General features: G+C 42.5%; 2 protein-coding genes across 4 annotated transcripts in view; one reads left to right on the top strand and one right to left on the bottom strand.

Moving 5' to 3' along the window:
- The window catches only part of cenpp (centromere protein P), a gene marked incomplete at its 5' end in the record, with an annotated part of 126,812 nt that overhangs the window by 773 nt on the left and 102,997 nt on the right, over positions 1-23,042 (bottom strand). The window contains 2 exons of the mRNA XM_079241975.1: positions 428-519; positions 626-705. Of these exons, the coding sequence (XP_079098101.1) occupies positions 428-519; positions 626-705 (172 nt within the window). The remainder of the gene's footprint in view (positions 1-427; positions 520-625; positions 706-23,042) is intronic.
- The window catches only part of ecm2 (extracellular matrix protein 2, female organ and adipocyte specific), a 29,942-nt gene continuing 12,813 nt past the window's right edge, over positions 5,914-23,042 (top strand). For 2 of the 3 annotated variants that reach the window (XM_079242399.1, XM_079242398.1), the window contains exons 1-3: positions 5,914-6,034; positions 13,722-13,850; positions 14,713-14,865. In XM_079242399.1, coding sequence (XP_079098525.1) covers positions 13,724-13,850; positions 14,713-14,865 — 280 coding nt within the window. In that variant the 5' untranslated portion in view covers positions 5,914-6,034; positions 13,722-13,723. Of the gene's footprint in view, positions 6,035-13,721; positions 13,851-14,712; positions 14,866-21,224; positions 21,414-23,042 lie in introns of all 3 variants that reach the window. The other variant, XM_079242397.1, reaches the window with a different exon arrangement.

The following is a 23,042-nucleotide window of genomic DNA, read 5'->3' as shown; positions in this document are numbered from 1 at the left end:
TGCAGCACGCCGTCCATCCAGTTTCTAACTGCTTTGTCCAATTCATGGAAGCTGCAGCTTATTCCAGCGATCACTAGGCGATGGACTGGTCACCAGTCCATCACAAGGCCACACAGAGACACAAACAACCACTCACTCCTAGGGACAATTTAGAGTAACCAGTTAACCTAACATGCATGTCTCTGGATGGTGGGGGGAAACTGGAGGGAACCCACGCATACACGGGGAGAACATGCAAACTCCACACAGAAAGGCCGCTGTTCGAGACTCGAACCAGCGACCTGCTCGCCACTGTGCAGCCCTGAATTCGATATTGCAGGATTGAGGGTAATTCTGGGCGTTTTTTTCTGCTGGCTTGTCGCAGCGCCTGCGGAGGCTGCGTGAGGCGTGGAGTTCAGCTGGATTTAGTGACAGACGACCGTCTCACCTCTCTCTGGGATCTTTGTCAGCAGGTTGATGTTTGGAGTGACGGCACCTTCTGTGGAGACCTGAACCGACCAATGGACAAGCAGGACGCAGCTGAAAGCATAAAACACGGATGTACTCAGAGGACTCTCCGCTCTGGCTTTTCCATTTTATTTGAAGTGTTTCCGTGGCTGAGCTTCATGAGGACGAGTGTGTTTACCTTGGAAGCTGGGGGTGACTCAGGCTCATGACCTCCGACTTGCAGCCTCTGGGAAGAGACACGACGGATGGAAACTTCCCCTGCAGAGACGGAGGACAGACTCAGTATCATTCAGTTAAAGCTCACACCATGGATCTTTTTTTTTTTATTATCAATTTAAAGGTTTTAAATGAGATTATTCCAAAGTTTTATTGGTTTTTTTTTTTGGTCATTTGTTATACTATCTTTTCTTTTTCAATCAAATGGTTCTTCCTCATTAGTGGTTTTTCTGGGATGTAATCAAAGGCGTTTGCCTCCAGATGGCGCCACAAGACGCGTTCGGGCTTCATCAGACAGAACAGAGGTCGGAACAGACACATCAATCAGTCATTATGAGCCACGGAGAAACCACAGAAATGAATTCTTGGAGAGTGAAGTCGTGCTGATTCATCAGATTTCCAGACAGATGCTGCTTTGGTTTCAGTCACTTTATTTCTCTTTAAACATTTGTGAACTTTCTGAGATAATACTGTCAAAAGGGAACCAGTTTTCTGTTGGGAGATATTGGACTCACTCACACACACAGCATTTTGAAGAGTTTATAATGTTCCTCAAATTAAGAAGGAAAGATTTCCATTTTACCCTCTACAGTCAGATAACTATGAAACCACATAATATCTCTGCAGGGTTTCAGTGTGTTAAGAAAAAGGGGGGCAAATCTAAGCCGGACAACGTGATCTCTGATCCCTGAAGACGGACCTGCATCAAGAACCCCGATTCATCCGCAGCTGCTAGAAACACATGAACAAGGATTACTGTGGAAACCTTTGTCAAGCTCTCCAGTTACAGACGTTCCTTCAGACTTCAGGGAGCAGAAAAGAAGCTCCATGTTAACCTGATGCAGACTTCCAGAGGTGGTGTCAGCTTCTCTGGACTGGGAGGCATCTGGAATGGACCCTCCCACAGTGGTCAGACCAGTTAGTGTTTCAGATGTTTGTTGGTAAAACGACAGAAGGAGCAACCAGACTGTTGTCAGCGATGAGTCCAGAAGCCTGGTTCTGTGATGGTATGGGACTGGATCAGGTTCCTGCAGCACTAACACAGAAACGTTTACAGGTATTCTACAGCAGCAGAAATCACCGTGGGACACTGGTTAAAATGGAAATAAGAACAGAATGCAGTGATTTATGAATCTCATCAAGCAATATTTTATTTCTAGTAGAACATAAACAACATCAGATGACTGGGTGAATAAACTGGTCAGTAACGTGACTGGGTGAATAAACTGGTCAGTTACGTGACTGGGTGAATAAACTGGTCAGTAACGTGACTGGGTGAATAAACTGGTCAGTAACGTGACTGGGTGAATAAACTGGTCAGTTACGTGACTGGGTGAATAAAGTGGTCAGTAACGTGACTGGGTGAATAAACTGGTCAGTTACGTGACTGGGTGAATAAACTGGTCAGTTACGTGACTGGGTGAATAAAGTGGTCAGTAACGTGACTGGGTGAATAAACTGGTCAGTTACGTGACTGGGTGAATAAAGTGGTCAGTAACGTGACTGGGTGAATAAACTGGTCAGTTACGTGACTGGGTGAATAAACTGGTCAGTTACGTGACTGGGTGAATAAAGTGGTCAGTAACGTGACTGGGTGAATAAAGTGGTCAGTAACGTGACTGGGTGAATAAACTGGTCAGTTACGTGACTGGGTGAATAAAGTGGTCAGTAACGTGACTGGGTGAATAAAGTGGTCAGTAACGTGACTGGGTGAATAAACTGGTCAGTTACGTGACTGGGTGAATAAACTGGTCAGTAACGTGACTGGGTGAATAAAGTGTTCAGTTACGTGACTGGGTGAATAAACTGGTCAGTAACGTGACTGGGTGAATAAACTGGTCAGTAACGTGACTGGGTGAATAAACTGGTCAGTTACGTGACTGGGTGAATAAACTGGTCAGTAACGTGACTGGGTGAATAAACTGGTCAGTAACGTGACTGGGTGAATAAACTGGTCAGTTACGTGACTGGGTGAATAAACTGGTCAGTTACGTGACTGGGTGAATAAACTGGTCAGTTACGTGACTGGGTGAATAAACTGGTCAGTTACGTGACTGGGTGAATAAAGTGGTCAGTAACGTGACTGGGTGAATAAACTGGTCAGTAACGTGACTGGGTGAATAAACTGGTCAGTAACGTGACTGGGTGAATAAACTGGTCAGTAACGTGACAGGGTGAATAAACTGGTCAGTAACGTGACTGGGTGAATAAACTGGTCAGTAACGTGACTGGGTGAATAAAGTGGTCAGTAACGTGACTGGGTGAATAAACTGGTCAGTAACGTGACTGGGTGAATAAACTGGTCAGTAACGTGACTGGGTGAATAAACTGGTCAGTTACGTGACTGGGTGAATAAACTGGTCAGTTACGTGACTGGGTGAATAAACTGGTCAGTAACGTGACTGGGTGAATAAACTGGTCAGTAACGTGACTGGGTGAATAAAGTGGTCAGTAACGTGACTGGGTGAATAAACTGGTCAGTAACGTGACTGGGTGAATAAACTGGTCAGTAACGTGACTGGGTGAATAAACTGGTCAGTTACGTGACTGGGTGAATAAACTGGTCAGTTACGTGACTGGGTGAATAAACTGGTCAGTTACGTGACTGGGTGAATAAAGTGGTCAGTAACGTGACTGGGTGAATAAACTGGTCAGTTACGTGACTGGGTGAATAAACTGGTCAGTAACGTGACTGGGTGAATAAAGTGGTCAGTAACGTGACTGGGTGAATAAAGTGGTCAGTTACGTGACTGGGTGAATAAACTGGTCAGTTACGTGACTGGGTGAATAAACTGGTCAGTTACGTGACTGGGTGAATAAACTGGTCAGTAACGTGACTGGGTGAATAAACTGGTCAGTTACGTGACTGGGTGAATAAAGTGGTCAGTAACGTGACTGGGTGAATAAAGTGGTCAGTAACGTGACTGGGTGAATAAAGTGGTCAGTTACGTGACTGGGTGAATAAACTGGTCAGTTACGTGACTGGGTGAATAAACTGGTCAGTTACGTGACTGGGTGAATAAACTGGTCAGTTACGTGACTGGGTGAATAAAGTGGTCAGTAACGTGACTGGGTGAATAAAGTGGTCAGTAACGTGACTGGGTGAATAAAGTGGTCAGTTACGTGACTGGGTGAATAAACTGGTCAGTTACGTGACTGGGTGAATAAAGTGGTCAGTTACGTGACTGGGTGAATAAACTGGTCAGTTACGTGACTGGGTGAATAAACTGGTCAGTAACGTGACTGGGTGAATAAACTGGTCAGTAACGTGACTGGGTGAATAAACTGGTCAGTAACGTGACTGGGTGAATAAACTGGTCAGTAACGTGACTGGGTGAATAAACTGGTCAGTTACGTGACTGGGTGAATAAACTGGTCAGTAACGTGACTGGGTGAATAAACTGGTCAGTAACGTGACTGGGTGAATAAACTGGTCAGTTACGTGACTGGGTGAATAAAGTGGTCAGTAACGTGACTGGGTGAATAAACTGGTCAGTAACGTGACTGGGTGAATAAACTGGTCAGTAACGTGACTGGGTGAATAAACTGGTCAGTAACGTGACTGGGTGAATAAACTGGTCAGTTACGTGACTGGGTGAATAAACTGGTCAGTAACGTGACTGGGTGAATAAAGTGGTCAGTAACGTGACTGGGTGAATAAAGTGGTCAGTAACGTGACTGGGTGAATAAACTGGTCAGTAACGTGACTGGGTGAATAAACTGGTCAGTAACGTGACTGGGTGAATAAACTGGTCAGTAACGTGACTGGGTGAATAAACTGGTCAGTAACGTGACTGGGTGAATAAACTGGTCAGTAACGTGACTGGGTGAATAAACTGGTCAGTTACGTGACTGGGTGAATAAACTGGTCAGTAACGTGACTGGGTGAATAAACTGGTCAGTAACGTGACTGGGTGAATAAACTGGTCAGTTACGTGACTGGGTGAATAAAGTGGTCAGTAACGTGACTGGGTGAATAAACTGGTCAGTAACGTGACTGGGTGAATAAACTGGTCAGTAACGTGACTGGGTGAATAAACTGGTCAGTAACGTGACTGGGTGAATAAACTGGTCAGTTACGTGACTGGGTGAATAAACTGGTCAGTTACGTGACTGGGTGAATAAACTGGACAGAAGTTCAGCATGTCGAGGAATCGTGGCACAATTTCAGAAAATGTTTTGTACAACTGAATGATTACGACTATCCCAGCATCTCCTGTGTAAAAAACCACCAAAAGATGCTTTAGTGCATCTGCTGCGGGCAGCTTCCACATCTGTAAAGCTACATCCTAACAACCTCCAACATGGAGGTTTTAGAGCAACGTCTGTTTCAGGGAAGGTCTTGCAGATTTCAGCAAGACGTGTTAAAGCACACCCTGCTTCCATCACATCAGCATGCTGGGCAATGGATGTCCTGAACTGGTCTTTTCATGCAGTCCAGACCTTTCACCAATAGAAAACATCTGGAACAGCTTAAAACCTAAAAAATCCAGTAATGAAGCTCCGGGATTGTAACGCAGCTCCAATCCAGCTTCAGACCAGGATGGGAAAAAGTTTGTCTCCTAACACTCCAGCAACTGGTCCTCTCACTTCCCACACACCTACAGACAGTTGTTACAAGAAGACGGGATGCAACACAACGGTAAAAACCAGCCTGATGCAGCGTCTTAGCGACGTGTCGCTGCCATCAGATTCAGCATGAGCTCATACTCTCCATGTTAAAGGTCTCAGCTTCAACATCTGATGCTGTTTATGTTCTACTGGTAATAAAATATGAGCTGGTGACGTTTATAAACCATTACATTCTGTTATTATTTACATTTTACACGCCGTCTCCCAACTTTCCCAGAATCAGGGTTTTACCCTGACCCTGGCCTAACATAAGATAAAAAGAAGTTTCTTTGCTCCATTACTGTCTGCAAAGATACAAAAGTAAATATTTTTTTATGCAATAACAAAAAGCTCGGAGTGTCGTCCATACTGGTCGGACTGGGTGACACTGAAGCGAGATGTTTGGTCTTGTTTGACCTTTGACCTTTAACCCCCCCCCATATGAGCTCATCTGAAAACTTCCTTCGTCTCCATGTGTTTCTGCCCGTTTCTCTCGTCTTACTGATATCCTGCTGGCAGCGTCCTCACCCTGACAGGAAGACACATGTTGGACCTGTCTCCTGCTCTCCCCCTCGCTCTCTCTCTCTCTCTCTCTCCCTCTTCCAGCTCACTCTGCTCTTCGCTCTCTAACACACACACTTACAGTGTCATCACACAGCGACACACACACCTCTCCTGGAGCTCCTGGAGAACCAGAGGAGAGGGAAAAAAAAGGTGGAAGAATTTGGCCTCCAGTCCTGCAGCCGCCTTCAAACTGCCGGTAATGTAGACTTAATGTCTGTCTGTCCTCAGCTCCGCCCCTCTGTCTGTCCGTCTGTCTTACAGGGATTTGTAATCAGTTGTTTCAGTTGCTGCAGAGCATCAGCGCTGATCTGAAACAGCATTTGGGGACTCTTTCCTCTCCAAATGTTACTTCAGTTTAATCTTTTCAAGTCTCAACAGAATTCAGTAAATCCTCTGGGTTTTTAAGATGCAGGAAGAAAAACATTCGGCTCCTTACGAAGCTCTGGATTTAAGATCTGACCTGAACACAAAGCTAAGTTCTGTCAGGAGCAGTTTCTACTGAGCAGAACTCACTTCATTAGAAAACCTTTCTTGGTTCGTCTCTTTTCCACATCAGCTCCATCCCATCCATGGACGACGTGTAAACATGGTTAAACTCCACCCGAACAGTGTCTGTGAGCATCGTTTCTGAGTTAGAAGCTCAGACACATCTCCACCTTCTCGTAGCAAACAAGCCTTTAAGTAATTCCTGGATCCAGGCGCTGATCTAGATGACCCTAAAATTTAGTCACTCATTCCTCATTTTATTTCTTAAAACCCTGATGAAAAACCGTTCCTGACTTTTGGAGTTAAACTCCACCTGAACAGCGAATCACAGCCAACCTGGAACGGAAAATCCACCTTTTCCTCGCAGGACTTCCGTATTGCTTCTTCTCTGAGCAGACTGGTGCAAAGTCAGCTGATTATCCGTGTTTTCCAGGTTCTGGGCTGGCTGAGGATTGCAACATTAGAAACAGTCCTGCTGAGTGTGCACGTGGGCGGAGCGGGTTGTTTGTGCTTTTACAACATGTGTTTTGGTCATTTCAGAAGCTGATGCGAGTCGTTTGTCTAATTAAAACGTCAAACCTTTGGGAAACGTGAGGAAATGTTTTGAGCCGTTTAACCTCGATTTCAATAATTAACTGAATTAATTGACCATTTTCTGAAAGTTTTGTAAATATTGGATGAAAAGGACAGAAGTGATCTGATGAAACTCATCAGTAGCTGCAAACTTTGAGGAAGCGATTTGCTTTGAACAGCCCGTAAGAGGACGGAGGATGTCGGATGAACACCGAATCAAACTTGAATTATTTGTTTGTTGTGAAGAAAATGTGAAAACCTGGAAGTTCAGTCTGTGTCCATGAGGGCCGGGGTCCTGCAGGATTTAGAAGTTTCCCTGCTGCAACACACCAGATGATGACACACACTGAGAATGACCTCATTGATCTGAGTAAAGTGTGTTGCATAAAGGAAATCTCTAAAACCTGCAGCACCGGTGATCAGGGACCAGGATTAAGCATCCAAGTTCAAACCAAAAGTCATACATAGCTAAGCTCCTTTTGATGAGAACTGCAGGGAACAGCATGAGATCCATGCAGTGTTTCCCTGCCCTGCATGTTTTAGTTCCTTGCAGCCGCTTAACAATCCCTTTTATTTCATTCTGGTGCATTAAAGCAGGGTTACCTATAAAACATCCAGGCCAGGGAGTCCTAGTCACCTGAATTGGGAACACAGATCTCTGGACACACAAGGAAGCAGCAGTCCCAACATGTAGCAACGGCAAATAGAAACTCTGCTAAAAGACTTGACCAGGCACTGCCATCCATCCGAACTGGACTCAAACAGCCGGCGCTACGGGAATGGGACAAAAACATCAGAAGCTGACTTTCCACTTCAGCTTCTGCTCATTTCTTCCATTCCAGTAAAACCACTCAGACAAGGTGTCATGTAGAAACTGTGCTGATTCCAAATGTGTGTCTCATCACTGTGGGATGAAAACACTCCTGCAGCCAACATCATAAAGCATCTCTGTCTTTGTTAGACATGAAGGTTCTGGTAGTTTCCATGGAGATGGAGGTTTTACAGTAAAGTGTTCACTTCCCCTAGCTTTGCTTTCACTGCCGTCTGGATCCTGTTGCTGTTTCTTCCCTGAATCCATCGACTCTCCCGACTATCCATAGATGTGTCCGTCCACATAGACTAACGGCCTCCTTAGATATTTACCGGCAGCATAACACATCTGTTAAAACATCTGGAAAACTGCTCAGTTTCACGTTATTGTAGCTTCCTTTTGCACAGTTCCTCATCAGAGATGTCTTCATTGACTCCTTATTTGTGCTGCTTTCCTCTGGTTTTCACTGTGTGCGATGAGGTTTTCTCTGAGGATGGCATCTACATTTTCTACAGTGTTCCAGATGAATTTACTCTGACACAGCAGCACATGCGTTATATTCTGAAACTTCGCTCAGCTTTCTTTTCATACCAAGTTTATACGTACAGCCCAAGCTGTGAAGATTTATTGGTTTGATCATTTTGGACTGGAGGCAGGAAAAATATATCTTTTCCAGAATAAATGAATCTAAATAAAAAGCATTTTGGGCCCTTGAGAACTTCTCTGGAAAAAGAGTCAGAAAGTGAAACAGAGAACAAAGCTGAGCTGTAAAAGTCTGACTCTTCATTAGAGTCCAAACACTCAGCCGCCAGGCTATTTTTATCCTCTGGAATTTTCTCCATCTGAGCCTGCTCATCCAGAAGCTAAGCGGCTAAATGTTTTCCACCTCCTTCCCCTCCCTCTTGTTTTCTCTCCTCTTTCACATGGATCCTTTTCTCTTTGTCTCCCATTGATTCCTGGCTTCCTATTGGTTGGCATGGAGGTGGGGGCGGAGGGTCTCTGAGCTGGAACGACCTTCAGTCTGACGAGCTCCAGGCTCACGTTTTGTTTCAGGGTTAATGGAGAGTAAGGAGGGAGGGGGGTTTGATGTATGAACATGTTCCAGCAAACTTCATCTGCGCTGCAGGTTTTGTGTGATGATAAAGTAAAATATTAGGTTTACATGTGCACCACAGTCACTACGTTTGGTGGAGCTGTAGGTTTTCTAATATTGACTAAAAAAAACTTAAATCTTAGAGTGGTTATTAATAACTGTGTTATAAGTGCATGGTCTGCCAACATGGCTGCATGGCGATACAGATCTATCCATTAAGGAAGCAGAAAAACATTCCCAGGTCATTTAAAAACTCTCCTTTTCCTCACATAAATAAAAGTTTGGATTTGTATGATCCTTCAATCATTTCTGGATAAAATCCAGATGTAAACACTTTCAATGAAAACCAGAAGCACTCGCAAGCCACTGGGATTTCCTTCCTGGCCAGTGATTGTGGGCATTATTTCTGAGTTAGAAGCTCAAATGTCATAATTATCCCCATTTTCCCACCAAGAAGCCTTTTAAAAGATTCCTGGATCCAGGCCGGGATCTGGATCAGCCCAAAGAGTAAATCACTTGTTCCTCAATTAATTTCTGAGATTTCTGCCAGGTTTAAGTTTTGTGTTGTGTCTTTAAATCTAGTTTCCTGTTTTATTTTGTAGTTTTTCTCTTCTTAGTTCCCCCGTCTTGTTTCCTGCGTAGCCTTTGTTCCGGTTCATAGTTTTCACCTGGACTCCAGTAGCGGATTCATTACACCTGCGTCTTGTTTGGTTTTTGTCTGTGTTCATAGCCCTCGGTTTCAGTTCTGTTTGCAGGTCCATTGTGTTTACGTCTGTTAGCCTCCCTGTGTACTTTGCCATCTTAAGTTATTTTCTTAATAAAGTATCCCTGCCTCCCTCCTCACCAACTTGACAATTTTCTAAAAAATTCTTCAAAATTCGTCTTTTTGAGTTCTGTTCCGAGTTCTCGGCTGTACTGACCAGAATCTTGCAAAGGAAACACCCAACATCAACCAGTTAAAAGATAAGCCAATCATGTCACATCCCGAGCCATTAAAGCAGCTTTGTGATGTGTTGCAGTGGGAGACTGCCGTCATGGATGTGCAGCTGACAGATCTGCAGCAACTCTGTCATGTTATCATGTCAATATGGAACCCAAACCCCGAGCAACGCGTCTTAAACCCCGCTGAATCCATGCTATGGAGAATGAAGGTCGTTCTGAGGATAAAAGTGGTCTAACCTGGTAACTGCAAGCTAAAGCTGAGGAAGTGGGCAGTGAGAGTATGTCTACAGAGTAAGGTATACTGACAACAAGGAAGGGCTTGATTTTCACATTCAACACATAAATGAATCTGTTGCTTGTTTTCAGTTTTTCCTGGACATCAGCTTCATAAACTCTAGAAAACATTAAAGCACTGTGATTATTCTGAATAAAACCCTTTTAATGGTCAGATTAATCAGAAAGATGTGTAAATAAACCCACCATCCATTCAGTTTCAAGTCCAGTGTGCACGATGCAGCCAGCGGCATTACCTCACTTTCCTTTGCTGAGCATCGTTCTGCTGCTTTAATGCCCCAGAAGACAAGTAAAAAGATCAATAAAAACAATAAAAATGACAACATTTTTATACTAGATTATTTGTATTTGTTTGGGAAAAAAAGATTTTTTTTAACAAAAAATCAATTTTAAAATTGTGAAGCAAAAAAAAAATCCAGATTTTCGATTCGATTTTCCCACCCCTAACATATGTGTATATATATATATATATATATACACACTATTCACAAAAAGTTAGGGATATTCAGCTTTTGGGTGAAATTTCACAACAAGCCTAAAATGCATTCAAACCTGTACAGGTGAACTTAATGTGATCTTCTCTAAGCTTTTAAATGCACATGTCCAACTGTTAAAAGTTTCAATAAATTTTGCACAAGTTGCTGTTCTCTAACAAGGAGCTTAACGGCAAAAATCACGGCAGGTGTGTGATCCTTGAATTGACCAATAAATGTCCTGGTTCAATTAGAGCTGGTGTTTAAACAGTTGTCCTCATCATGCTGTTCACATTTTGACATCATGAGACCAAGACGACACCTAACAATGGAACAACAGTCCCTTGCCATTGCGATGCTTCAAACAGGACGTTCTCAGACAGAAGTGGCCACTGAGCTTGGAGTGTCACAGAGTGTCATCAGCAGGTTGCAACAGAGATATGGAGAGACTGGAAGAGTCACAGAAAGGCCTAGAAGTGGACGTCCTTTGGCCACATCCCGTGCTGATGACCGCTACATTGTGAACACTGCCCTGAGAAACCGGATGATGAATGCCACTTAACTCCAGGCATGTTTAAGAGAGGTGAGAGGCACCCAAGTGTCACGTCAGACCATTCGAAACCGTTTCCATCAGCGTGGTCTGCATGCTAGACGACCTGCACGGGTACCTGACCACACCACCAGGCACAGGCATCATCGTCTTGCATGGGCCAGGGAGCATTTACGCTGAACGAGGAACCAGTGGGCCTCAGTGCTGTTCTCTGATGAAAGTTGATTCACACTGAGCAGAAATGATGGCCGGCAACGATGTTGGAGACGTCAGGGAGAACGCTATGCATCAGCCTCTGTTGTCACCAGGCGAGCTTTTGGTGGTGGCGGTGTTACAGTGTGGGCAGGGGTGTCCACTTGGTACAGAACTGCCCTACACTTTGTGAATGGTACAGTGACAAGCCCATACTACCTGAATAACATCATTAATCCAGTGATTGTGCCCCTACATGAACAGCACAGGCCTAATTTCATCTTCATGGACGACAATGCTCCTGCTCATCGAGGCCGCATCATCAGGGAACGGCTGTTGGAGACTGGTGTACCTCAAATGGAATGGCCTGCACTCTCTCCAGACCTGAATCCCATTGAAAACCTGTGGGATCAGCTGAGCCGTCATGTAGAGGCTCGAAACCCTGCACCCCAGAACCTCAATGACCTGAGGGCTGCCCTTCAAGAAGAGTGGGATGCCATGCCTCAGCAGGCAATAAGTTGCCTTGTGAACAGCATGAGACGTCGTTGTCAAGCTGTAATTGATGCTCAAGGGCACATGACCAGATATTGAGACGTTCAAATTTTTTGTTGTGGTGTAACTACCATTGTTGTTACCTTTTGTGTTGAATGAATTTTTTGAGATGAGGGAATCAGTAGTGCATCCTTCTACTTAAATGTCTTACTTTTATGATATTATATCACTGTAGCATGAACATATTGCATTTTCCATAAATTTCACCTGAAAGCCAAATATCCCTAACTTTTTGTGAGTAGTGTATATATATATATATATATATATATATATATATATATATATATATATATATATATATATTCAGACAGACAGACAGATAGATAGATAGATATAGATCAACCTAATAATACAAACTAGACAACACATCTGTAAAGGTTTGTCTTCATACATGTAAATATATGATAAAGAAACAGATCACAGTATTTCATTATTAAATTAAAATAATTTAAAAAAGAAACACGTTTCCGTTTCACTGGAATTGTGTTTCTCCTCTTTAGTTTAAGGTCTGGAACCACAGAAGATGACATGCAGGACTGGAGTGATCAGGAAGGGATTTTATAAAGAAAACATACCAGATCTACACTTTGGTGGAAAGCAGGAGGGAATCTACACTTTAAAGAAAGAAAAAATGAGAAACGTAGAGGAATATTAAAACAACGCAACGGCCGGTACCACATCTGTGGAACACAGAGCACAACCTCTCGTCTCACCAAGAATAAACTTGCTGATGGAGACTGTGTGGGAGACTCGAGGCGGATCGCTTGCATATCTTCTGAAACCGTTCAGAGATAAAACCGTACTGGGAAAACATAAATGACACTATCAGCAGGATCTTAGGATGAGAAATCCCAAACACCCACCCAGTGATGCATCTTAATGACTCCCCAAACGTTGTGAAGAAAGAAGACCTTTATTTGACTGAGATTTTAACCACAGCAAGCATGAAAAGTGTCACGAGGCAGCGGCCGAGTGTTAACGTGGTGAAGGGGTGTGTCACATCATATCATTCACGATAAAACCAGTAGAAAATGTAATGTCCTGATATCACACATTTCCGGTGCGATGGCGGCATTTACCTGTAGCTTGTGCAGCACAGATAAACACAATAAAAAATTCTGGATAAAGAAAGACATGAGTCAGTGGTAAAGCACCGCAAATTAGAGGCTTGTGTGATTCAGAAACAACGACTTCCCATCAGTCCAACGGGATTTATTCCAGCTTCAGATAAAAGAACTGATTGTATCTGCTGCTCTCAGAGAATCAGACAGAAAACAAACTATCAGGTAAGTGAAGGTGTCTGTTAGGCTCAGATCTCTCAGCTTTAATAATGACAGGACTGCTGTGTGTAGACCAGTCATTACACACACACACACACACACACACACACACACACACACACACACACACACACACACACACACACACACACACACACGAAGACCCTAGCAGAGAGCTATATGAGGGCCAGCAGCAGCTCCAGCTGCTCTTTCTCCAACAAGCTGCTGCAGGTAAAAACTTCCGTCTTTCTGCAACGTGGATCTCTGTCTGTTTGCTTCCTGATGCTAAACCTGCCGTTTTATTCGGGAATTCAAGGTTTATTTATTCAAAGAAAGACTTTAAACAGAAAGAGTAATCATATTGTTCTTTTTCTGACTATTTTCAGACTTTTCTGTTTTTTAATCATTATAATGTGAGAACAGGTTCTTCCTCTGTCGACCAAGCAGACCAAATCCACGGAGTTAGCATGGTCTTGAATAACATCCCATTAACAAGCTGACTAACTATGTAAATGTGTGGATCTTGTCTACAGTTAAGCATTTTAGAGCTCTGGCTGCTTCTGCTGACTGATGTATGTAAAAAGATGAAAGAAGGTGTTTAAGGGCAGCGTGAGCCTGAATCTGTGCTGCTCTGCAGGGATGAGGTGGTGGCTGGTGGTGGCCAGTCTGTGGCTACTGGTAGTCCTGACCATCCCTGACGCCCAGGCCAGGGGGAGACCTCGCAGCCAGGATGGTCGGAGAGAAAAGAGGAAGCGGGATGGACAGGGTAAGGCTCTGTGTGTGATTAAAATCTGATTTAGAAGCTGTAATGTTCATTTAACAGCTGTAGAAATGAAATGTAAAAAGGAGACGTTGTGTTAAGCAGCAGGTGAAGTTGGAGCTGTTCACTTTATTACTTTTAATTTAGAAGGCTGATGCCACTTTTCAGACTGATGATTCATCACTGTCATCCTCAGTTCATGGCTGCTTCTCTTCAGCTTCACTGGAAGATGCTTTTGTCCTGCTTAGCCGTTAGCGATGCTTTATGTTTGGCTTATTTTGGTTTCCTTGAGTTCATTTCTTACAGTTAAATCAGAAAAGTCTTTTTCCACTCTGAGACGAATGATCGTGTTGAAATGGAAGCCGTTGCATTGTTTCGCTGTCTCCTGTCAATCAGCAGGTAAAAGTAGCTCATTAAAATCTGCAAGCGCTTCATTACCTGCAGACTCATTTGCATATTTGGACCAGGTACACAAGTTCCTAATCCAGTTTTTTTCCCTCTGGCGTTTTCTTTGCTGGATGCAAATCATCTCACCCCTTCTGAAATAGATTAACATCGTTCTACAGCGTGCGTCTTCCTACATGGTTGTTTATGAAATGAGAATCTACTCTTGCAGCAGTTGTGATTAAATGACTTGTTGCAGCTGAAACATTAACATTAATTCCAGCATTATCCAACAGGAGCTTCCCACCTGTGTGCTTACTTACATCCTGATTGGGACTCCGTTTTTGGATAGGCAGTGTAATCTTTTTTCTAATAATCTCTGTTGTGCAAAGCCAAAATGTTCAGGTGTTAAGCGAACAGCCTTTAAGTCAGGTGATCCCCGTTTTTGTCCAAGTTGTTGGGTTAAAATGCTCGTGTGCCGCAGGTCATGGACAGAGCAGAAGAGGACGCTCTAGACCTCTGAAGATCAGACTGGTTCCAGGTCCAAACATCCCAGTGGATCTTACAGAAAACCAAAGAAATGTCGGGTCCGATCGGACCCTTCGAGAACAGCCATCCAGCTACAATGTCATCCCAGGTGAGTGAGACCAGAAACTTGCATGGATCACAAACACACCAAACCAAAGAACCAGCGGGGTTTCCTCATGTCAGCAGCATCTGGGTAAACATGGTGCAAACCGCGGAGTACAACCTACACCTGCACATGAAGACTCTCCAGCACAGATGCTGGTGGGAGAATGCATCTTATACAATAAGGGAAGCAATGAGCCTGCATGGAAAACACACTCACATAGCAGTGTGTATCTTGTGTTCATGGCAATGTCATTTTAGTGTTGTCTCTCCCCACAACCATGTTGTACAGAGGGGAAGCACGATATATCCAACATGTATAATTATCACACCGTGGACGTGAAGAATCAATACTACAGACGTTTGGACTTTTATAGATTACAAGCACAGCTGTGTTAAAGAAGCTGCTTTGTAGTTAAAGCGGATGACGGTGTGCACACCTGCAGAGGTGGCTGCAGAACTTGTTGAAACACCTGAGATTAGAGCCTGCATACATCACAAGTCATCATAAAATGCAGCAATATTAAGGCCTGTTTCTCTGATACAGTCCAGAAATAAAAGTCGACAAAGATGAAAATGTAAACGGTACACAGCCGACATTTATAGAGGATTTATATTTTCCTTCACTGACCACGCAAAATGCCTTTACTCTCAATAAAACAGTCTTCTTGAGCAAACAGCTGCTGTGTTTTACTCCAAAACTATAACACAAACAGATGTATTAAAGCTGAATGTATTCTCAGTTTGGTGCATCAGCTTCCTGACTGAGCACCAGATTTTAAACTTTAAAATAAAATATAAAAAAGAGAAACATTCTTCAACTAGAATAACTTTCATCTTGCAGCTTCAGAAGCAGGTAAAGACGAATGAAAAACTGCCATTTCCTCTTGGGCCACTTTCTTAAAATGAAGTGTGTTCTAAAAAACAAAACATCAGGCTTGAAAAAGACAGAAACACACATTTCACCGCAGGTCTGAATGGCATTAATACGCGTCTGTTGCCACATAAAAAAAAACCATCTGTCCCCATCTTTCTTTGTGTAATTCAACACAGAAAGAATTTGCATTTTTGCAAAATACAATGTGAAAACAGTGTTTCACTGCATGCAGATTTTCTGCTCATAAAAAACCCAACGCAGTAAAACTGAAAGTGAATAAAAAAACATGACGTTTTAATGAGACAGAGTGCAGCCAGAGAACGGCTCAGCTCATAACGAAGCTTCCTGTTATTACTGCTCAGTTACTTAATGACAAATCATCACATTCCAAATACAGAGAGGGGAAAACATCTGTGGGAACAGAGGAGCCCTGAAACGTCCCACACAGTGAAGAGGACAAAGGCCCAACAGAGGAACCCCAAAGCTGTGAGGAAAAGCTCCAGTCCAGCAGACTAAAGTCAGTGTTATGTAATTTGAAGGAAGCTGGTGGTGATGGCAACGATCTGCTGAACAGATTTCTGTTTGCTCCGTTTCCACTGTTGCTGCGATGCTAAAAACAAGCCTGAGGTTTCTCTGAGCCAGTCTTAGATAAGGTTCCCCATGCTGGAGGACCACTGTCTGCTGATTAGAATTAACACCTAGCAGAAAGAGATCTCCAAAAGTGTAAACAATTACCATGGCAACGAACACCATAACTGTCTACAGTCATCATTCTTAATCCCACGGAGACGAGGGATGCCGGTGACTGGAGTTGTATGATTTGGAGCTGGACCGGCTGAAACTGGAAGCAGATCAGTGGGAGAAACTGCTCGGGCTTCCTGGCCTCAAAATACAGCGACTTCCAATCAGACGGGGAATTGACCCGGACAGTTTTAGCCTGCTGGATGTGTTTTGGCAATTGCATTTAAATCAAATGATCTCATCTAAAGATGAACATCAAACAGTGATTCCCAACATATCTGCCCTTAACACACCAATCATGCAACTACCAGAAAGCATGAACGCACAAGATGTGGCCGACTAAATACGTCTTTACTTTTGACTCAGGATATATGTTTTAATATATTATTGCATAACAGATTTTGATTAAGCTTATTTATTCACTCTGGGACCTGGTTTACAGAGTTTGTATAGTCAGGCTCTCTTCAGCAATCACACAGATTCTCTACAAGCAAAGCCTCACAGAGCCCTGTGATCTGGATTTTATAATGGGAACCACTGATGAAAGACATAGTCAATAAGTTCAGCCGGTCGACAGTCTAAATGTTAAATGAATAAATAAAACAGCAAGATTCTAATGCTAACGTACATACTTATCAAAAATATTTCACTGTAGGAGATTCAACTGCATCCATCCATCCATCACACATCAGTATATGTAAAGTTAAACTATCAGAGGAGGAATAACAGTGAGCAGTGAAAGAGATGAAAACAGGTAGAGATAGGCATCACTGACAAATATTACACATGTAATACTCCCACTTCAGGTGAAATATTGTACAGATGTAATACTACAGTATAATTATAGGCAGGATCTGACTGGAGCAGTGAAAGTTGGTGCTGGGAGATAAACTGTATGTGTGAGATGTGAACGCCTGTTTAATGGACCTGGAACTGTGAAAAGAGGGCAGCAGGTCAAACCTGCATGGTGTTAATCTGAATACTTTGAAGGCTCTGAAACCTGCCAGCTAATTCCTCCAGCAAATTTTCAACTACTATAGTCATTAAAACGGGATTATAATCCAAAAATTGTGTTTTCAACAGAGACTGTATATAAAGAGATGGACGGAGCCTCTGTGATGTCACCCATAGGTTTCTGAAGAGCTGAACTGAAGCTCGGTGGGCGGTTCCTACCATCGCCATCTTGGCAGAGGCATGCGTGTCGTCTCGCCTGGAAAATACAAATATGGGCAAAGAGGGGGAGCTGAGAGGGAGGCTGTGAGCGTCATTGTGGATGATTGACATCGAGCGAACTCCGAACTTTCTGTAGCTAAAAGCTAACCGAGCTAACCCGGAGATAACCAGCTAACGGGGGTAAGCAGGCTAAAGCTAAGTCACATTGTTAACTGGCTAAAAACCGCGGTTGTTCTACGTTCTTCTAACTTGAAGCGGGAGATAGGGTACCTGTCAATCAAACATGTCAATCAGACACGCCCCTAAATATGCCGAATTTTGAGATATAATAACTTTTAAATGGGCGAGTTAGAAAAAATTCACTTCCCCCACAGTTGTCATGAAGGTAAACCTGACCTATTACACCGAAAATGGATTTTTGAACCAGGCTGTAAACATGTTTATTTCTGCTGTTGGTCTTTTTAACATGGGAGTGTATGGGGATTTGATCTGTTTTGCAACCCCTAATGGATGAAGGGGGAACTGCAGTTTTATGCACTTCCGCATAGGCTTCAATTTTAACTGCCGGAGGCTCTGTCCATCTTTCATATACAATCTATGGTTTTCACGCGTCAAATGACATATTTCTTCATAACGTCATTCGTCATCAAACGCGCATGGCGTTAATCTGAATACTTGGAAGGCTCTGAAACCTGCCAGCTAATTTCTCCAGCAAATCCTCAACTACTCTCATCATTAAAACGGGATTATAATCCAAAAATTGCGTTTTCACGCATTAAAAGGCATATTCCTTGTTAACGTCTCACATCAACATGCAGTTACATTTTTCAGCAGCGACTCGGCGATGGGCAGAAAATCTACTTTTACGTGGTGGTGTCATTACCCGTCTATGATCTGCACTTTTGATCACACCTGTCAAACAGAGAAACATGCAAAAACAACACAGTTTACTACCAAACAGCTGGAGACCGGTAAACGAATAGCCGTCATCACTTTTCATACCAATTCACTGACTAGAAAACCAGACCGGAGCAGCACAGAACCATGGTCCTGCAGAACTGTCGGTGGCTACAGTGTTATTTATACAAGAGCCTGCAGTTAACCATTAATAAAGATGCTCTGTGACACAGGTGATATTTTAAAAAGAAAAGAAAAGCTCTAAAGTAGGAGAGCTGGAGCAGAGATGACAGGGTGACACCTTGCCGCTCGCAGCAAAAAGGACAGAAGCGATTCAGAAACGGTATTTAAGGGAAACTACCTGAGCCTCTCTAACTACCTGTGCTCCTATAGACGTTACAAAGAGCATACCATTAGAAAGGACAGATGACAGACAGGACACACTCACCAGACACAAAGAGCCTCTTCCTTCTGTATAACAGTGTTTTACAGTCTTTCCTACTGACTCACTGCCAGTCGCAGCCCCATCTTGTCCCAGACCTGATGTTAAAGGTGAAGTTAAATCAGAGGGAGGGTCACAACTCTACAAATCACTGCTTTGTCTGGAAAACAACAGGCTGCAGTCGACTAAACACACAATAATTACTGCAGCACGGCACAATGGTCCTGTGGAGTACCACAACGATGGATGGTAAAGGTTTGTGATGAACTACTTTCTCAGTTGGACGACCTGGGAGGGCATTCAAGAGTTTTCTGGCGGGACTGAAAACGACGACGCCATCAGCAGCTCAGGGCATTTTGTCATGTAGACATGGTCAACATGACTCAATGAGGTTCAAGCTGAGCAACAGAATGAGGAAGAAAGGAAATTTAAGTGACTTTGAACGTGTCATGGTTGATTATCTGAGTTTTTCAGAAGCTGCTAATCCGTGCATTGAATTACAGTCGAGTGTGACTGATCCTGGAGACACCGCAGAGCGATGAGAAGTCTGGCTTTGTGGTTTTTAACCAAATACTTTTTTAAAAAAAGTTGTTTCTCAGATTATTTCTGAACTACTGTGTAGAAATATGGGGAACCACGTGTAAAACAAACACTAATTCAGTTTTCATTCATCATGTCCATCATTTGTTGTGAAATTAGTTATGAAAATTTAATGACACAGTTGATTATCATGCAGATAATGTATGAAGCTCACGGGAGATGTGTGCTAATCAACATCCAAAACTATCTGATAAAGACAAAGGCATTATAGATGAAAAGCATGTGACATGTTACCAAACAGGAGATTCACAGTAAAAGTGTGGAGACATGTTGCTGTGTGGAGTCACAATCTGGATAAAAGAAACCAAAGAACCAAAATCATTGTGTTCTTTGGTTTTTGTGTTTAAAAACAAGACCAGACCTGCTGCGATAGGAACTTATCATAAAAGCTGTCACAGCCTGATGCTTTGTGTCGTAAATTTAACACACCCCTTACCATCTTTGTTAGGATTTTATTGATTTATTTAATCATTTTACTTTTATTTATATATCTATGTATTATTTTTTATTATAGATTGTTATTTAGTTTTTGATATTTAATTCTATCCAGTTTTATTCCAATCTTTTTTTCTTTTTTTTGTTGTTTTTTTAACTGCGTTTATTCAGCTTTTATTTGATTGTAAATAAATTTAGGCTTTCAGAGGTTTATTTCTTTTACTCTGTGATGATGTGTAGCAGGGGTGTATAATCCAGGCGCCATAACGTAAAAGTCCTGTATGGCAGCTGTTCCAACCAGTCACCAAACCAGCTCCACTGCAGGTAGATGAGCCTGTTGGTGAAGACACCTGCTCTAAATGCATCGGTAGATCCAAAAACATGGCAAGACTTCTACTTTATGGCACCTGGACCATACACCTCTGATGTGTAGATAGTAAATGAATGATAAAATATGAGGCATCTGTTAAAAATCAGCAGCATGTTGGCCTGCAGTTCCTTTTAGTTTAATTTTATAATATATATAATATAATATCTAATAAATAATATCTGGTCAATTAATAATTTGTGTGAAGGTGAGATTATATAGGTTTACCTCTTTCTTAAACTTTTTAATCGTGCATCTGGAATCTATATTTCTATTAACTGGTTTGTTTGGTTAAAAAAAAAAAAAAAGAAAAATGTATGAAATAAATAAAATAAATATGTTGGGTTTTTTTTTGCTTTTCATAGAACAGCAAAAAAAAATTTTTTTGGTCATTTTTATTGATCTTTTTACTTGTCTCCTTGGGCATTATAGCAGCAGAATGATGGTCTGGCTACGATGTTGTTTTTTCCTAACTGAAAGTAAGAAAAATGACGAGCAAAAAAAAAAAAAAAAAATAAAAATTTTATACTTTTTTTTTTTGTTGTTTTTAATCTGCAAAAATCAGCAATATCGAAGAATTGTGAGAATCGCAATTTTAATCCAATCGGCACCCAAAAAATCAGAATGGAATCGGGACAAAAGCATCACAGCCCTATTATTAAGTAAGAGCTCATGTTTATGATTAATATCTCTACACATTCTGTTCAATAAGTTTTACATGAAACTGTACGCCGGACCCTCACTTTACAAACTCCCACTACACTGCTCTGTTCAACTGACTCTAATGTGTGTGTGTGTGTGTGTGTGTGTGTGTGTGTGTGTGTGCTGTTTCAGGTAAGCAGGACCAGTGTGTGTACCAGGGGCTGACCATGTTCGACCAGGCCGTCTGGTCTCCGAAGCCCTGTGTGACTTGTCTGTGTGCGCGAGGACGGGTGGTGTGTGATGAGATCATCTGTCCCATAACGCACTGCCTGTTCCCCTTCATCCCCGCTGGGGAGTGCTGCCCCGTCTGCATGGAGCCAGGTAGAAACACAATGTGAATGTGAAAACATTCAGAGGCAGCAGAAATCAGCGCTGACTTAAAGCGTTCAATCATTCAACACGCAGCAGAGTCAGAAAAGAAAAATTTATCCAAAGTTTCTGGATTGAGCTGGAAAATTTATTCACCATTTCAATCTTCAGTTGGTCACGGTTTCCCTCGGAGGCATATTGTTCCTGCTCCCATCATGACGGGAAAAATGTGGTTAACACATTTTGGAGCAGTCAACATACATGTTGTGAAGATTTTTAACATGTCTGTGTTTAGATCCCCCACGCTGGGATTAGTTTCACCTTACTGTCAGCTCAAGGCGGGACCTACGTCTCAGTCTGGGATGAATAGAAACGGGAACATGAGAGCACGTGTACAGCAGGAGGCAGAATACACACCAGACTGAGGGAGAGCTCAGGAAAACATTACAGAGTAAAGTCTGTGGTAACAATGTTTTCATTTCACATGTTTAAAAGCTCTGTAACTCTGCTTCAGTTTTCTGCCTCCTGGCTGGATGCATGTCCTCGGTAAAACCTGAGAAATGATCAAACTGCAGCAGCTGAGCTGACAGTAAACAGCTTATTAACTAGTCATGCACTGCAGAGTTACTGCATGCATGCATGAAGGGAGATCACTTTATGACTAACAGCGCCGCTGTATGAAGATAAACTCAGCACATAAACCTCCGTATTTGTCCTCAGTGTCTGCTGTTTGATTGGCGTGGAGCAAAGATAAAGGACCAATTTGGGAGATCCATCTGAACCAGAATGACAGGAATAGAAATGGTGGAGAAAACTTTAAACAGATCCCAGCAGACACTAGAATGTTCTCAGTGCTACTGAGGGAAGTCTGGGCGAGCGTCTCGAGGGATTGAGCCAACGTCAGAGCGTCACCATATAAACAGAAGCCAGGGGTTTGTGCAGATAAGGAAGTGGAATATTCTGGAGAGATCAGACTAAAGGTTGAAAGGTAGAAACAAAACAAAAGAAAAAAGCTGAGGACAGCTGCAGAGAAAAGGTCCAGGCTGTTTTATGATGAGTTCAGGATGCCACTGCCTGCAAACATTTAGCAACAAATTCCACAATTACAACTCAGCCTTTAAAAAAAAGAGTACTGCGTATTAAACAGCTGTAATGTCCTAGTACTTCTTCCAGTTTACATGTAATTACCCAGAAATTAGGACTGAATGGAGCTCCACCCTGATTGTTTTTCACTAAAGGCTTGTTTGGCTGCACTAAGCTGCTGTTTCTTAGTAACGCAACAGAAAAGTTCTCTACGGGATTTCTAACATGTGTCCAACACATCCATTAATCTGTTGCACATAAGAACCTGACAGATGAGACTTAAAGGTTTTAATAAGGTCCAATTATTGATGCATTGTCAAAACACAAGAAATTAATAATTACACTAATTATCAAGCTTCATCATTTATTTGTAACTACAGAGCAACAAATCCTGATGGTCAACATCCAAGCTTATTTTTAAAATGAGTTTTTAATCCTTTTTGGATGAAAACTGGAAGGATTTTCTCTGAAGTATGAAACAAAAACATCTTTAGTTTTCCTTCTATAAAAATATCACATCTCCACTCAACGTTCACTTCATCACTTCAGCCTGTTCAA

Source organism: Telmatherina bonti (assembly GCF_933228915.1).
Source record: "Telmatherina bonti genome assembly, chromosome: 6".
NCBI classification, from domain to species: Eukaryota; Metazoa; Chordata; class Actinopteri; order Atheriniformes; family Telmatherinidae; genus Telmatherina; species Telmatherina bonti.
This window is presented reverse-complemented; position numbering and strand designations above follow the sequence as displayed.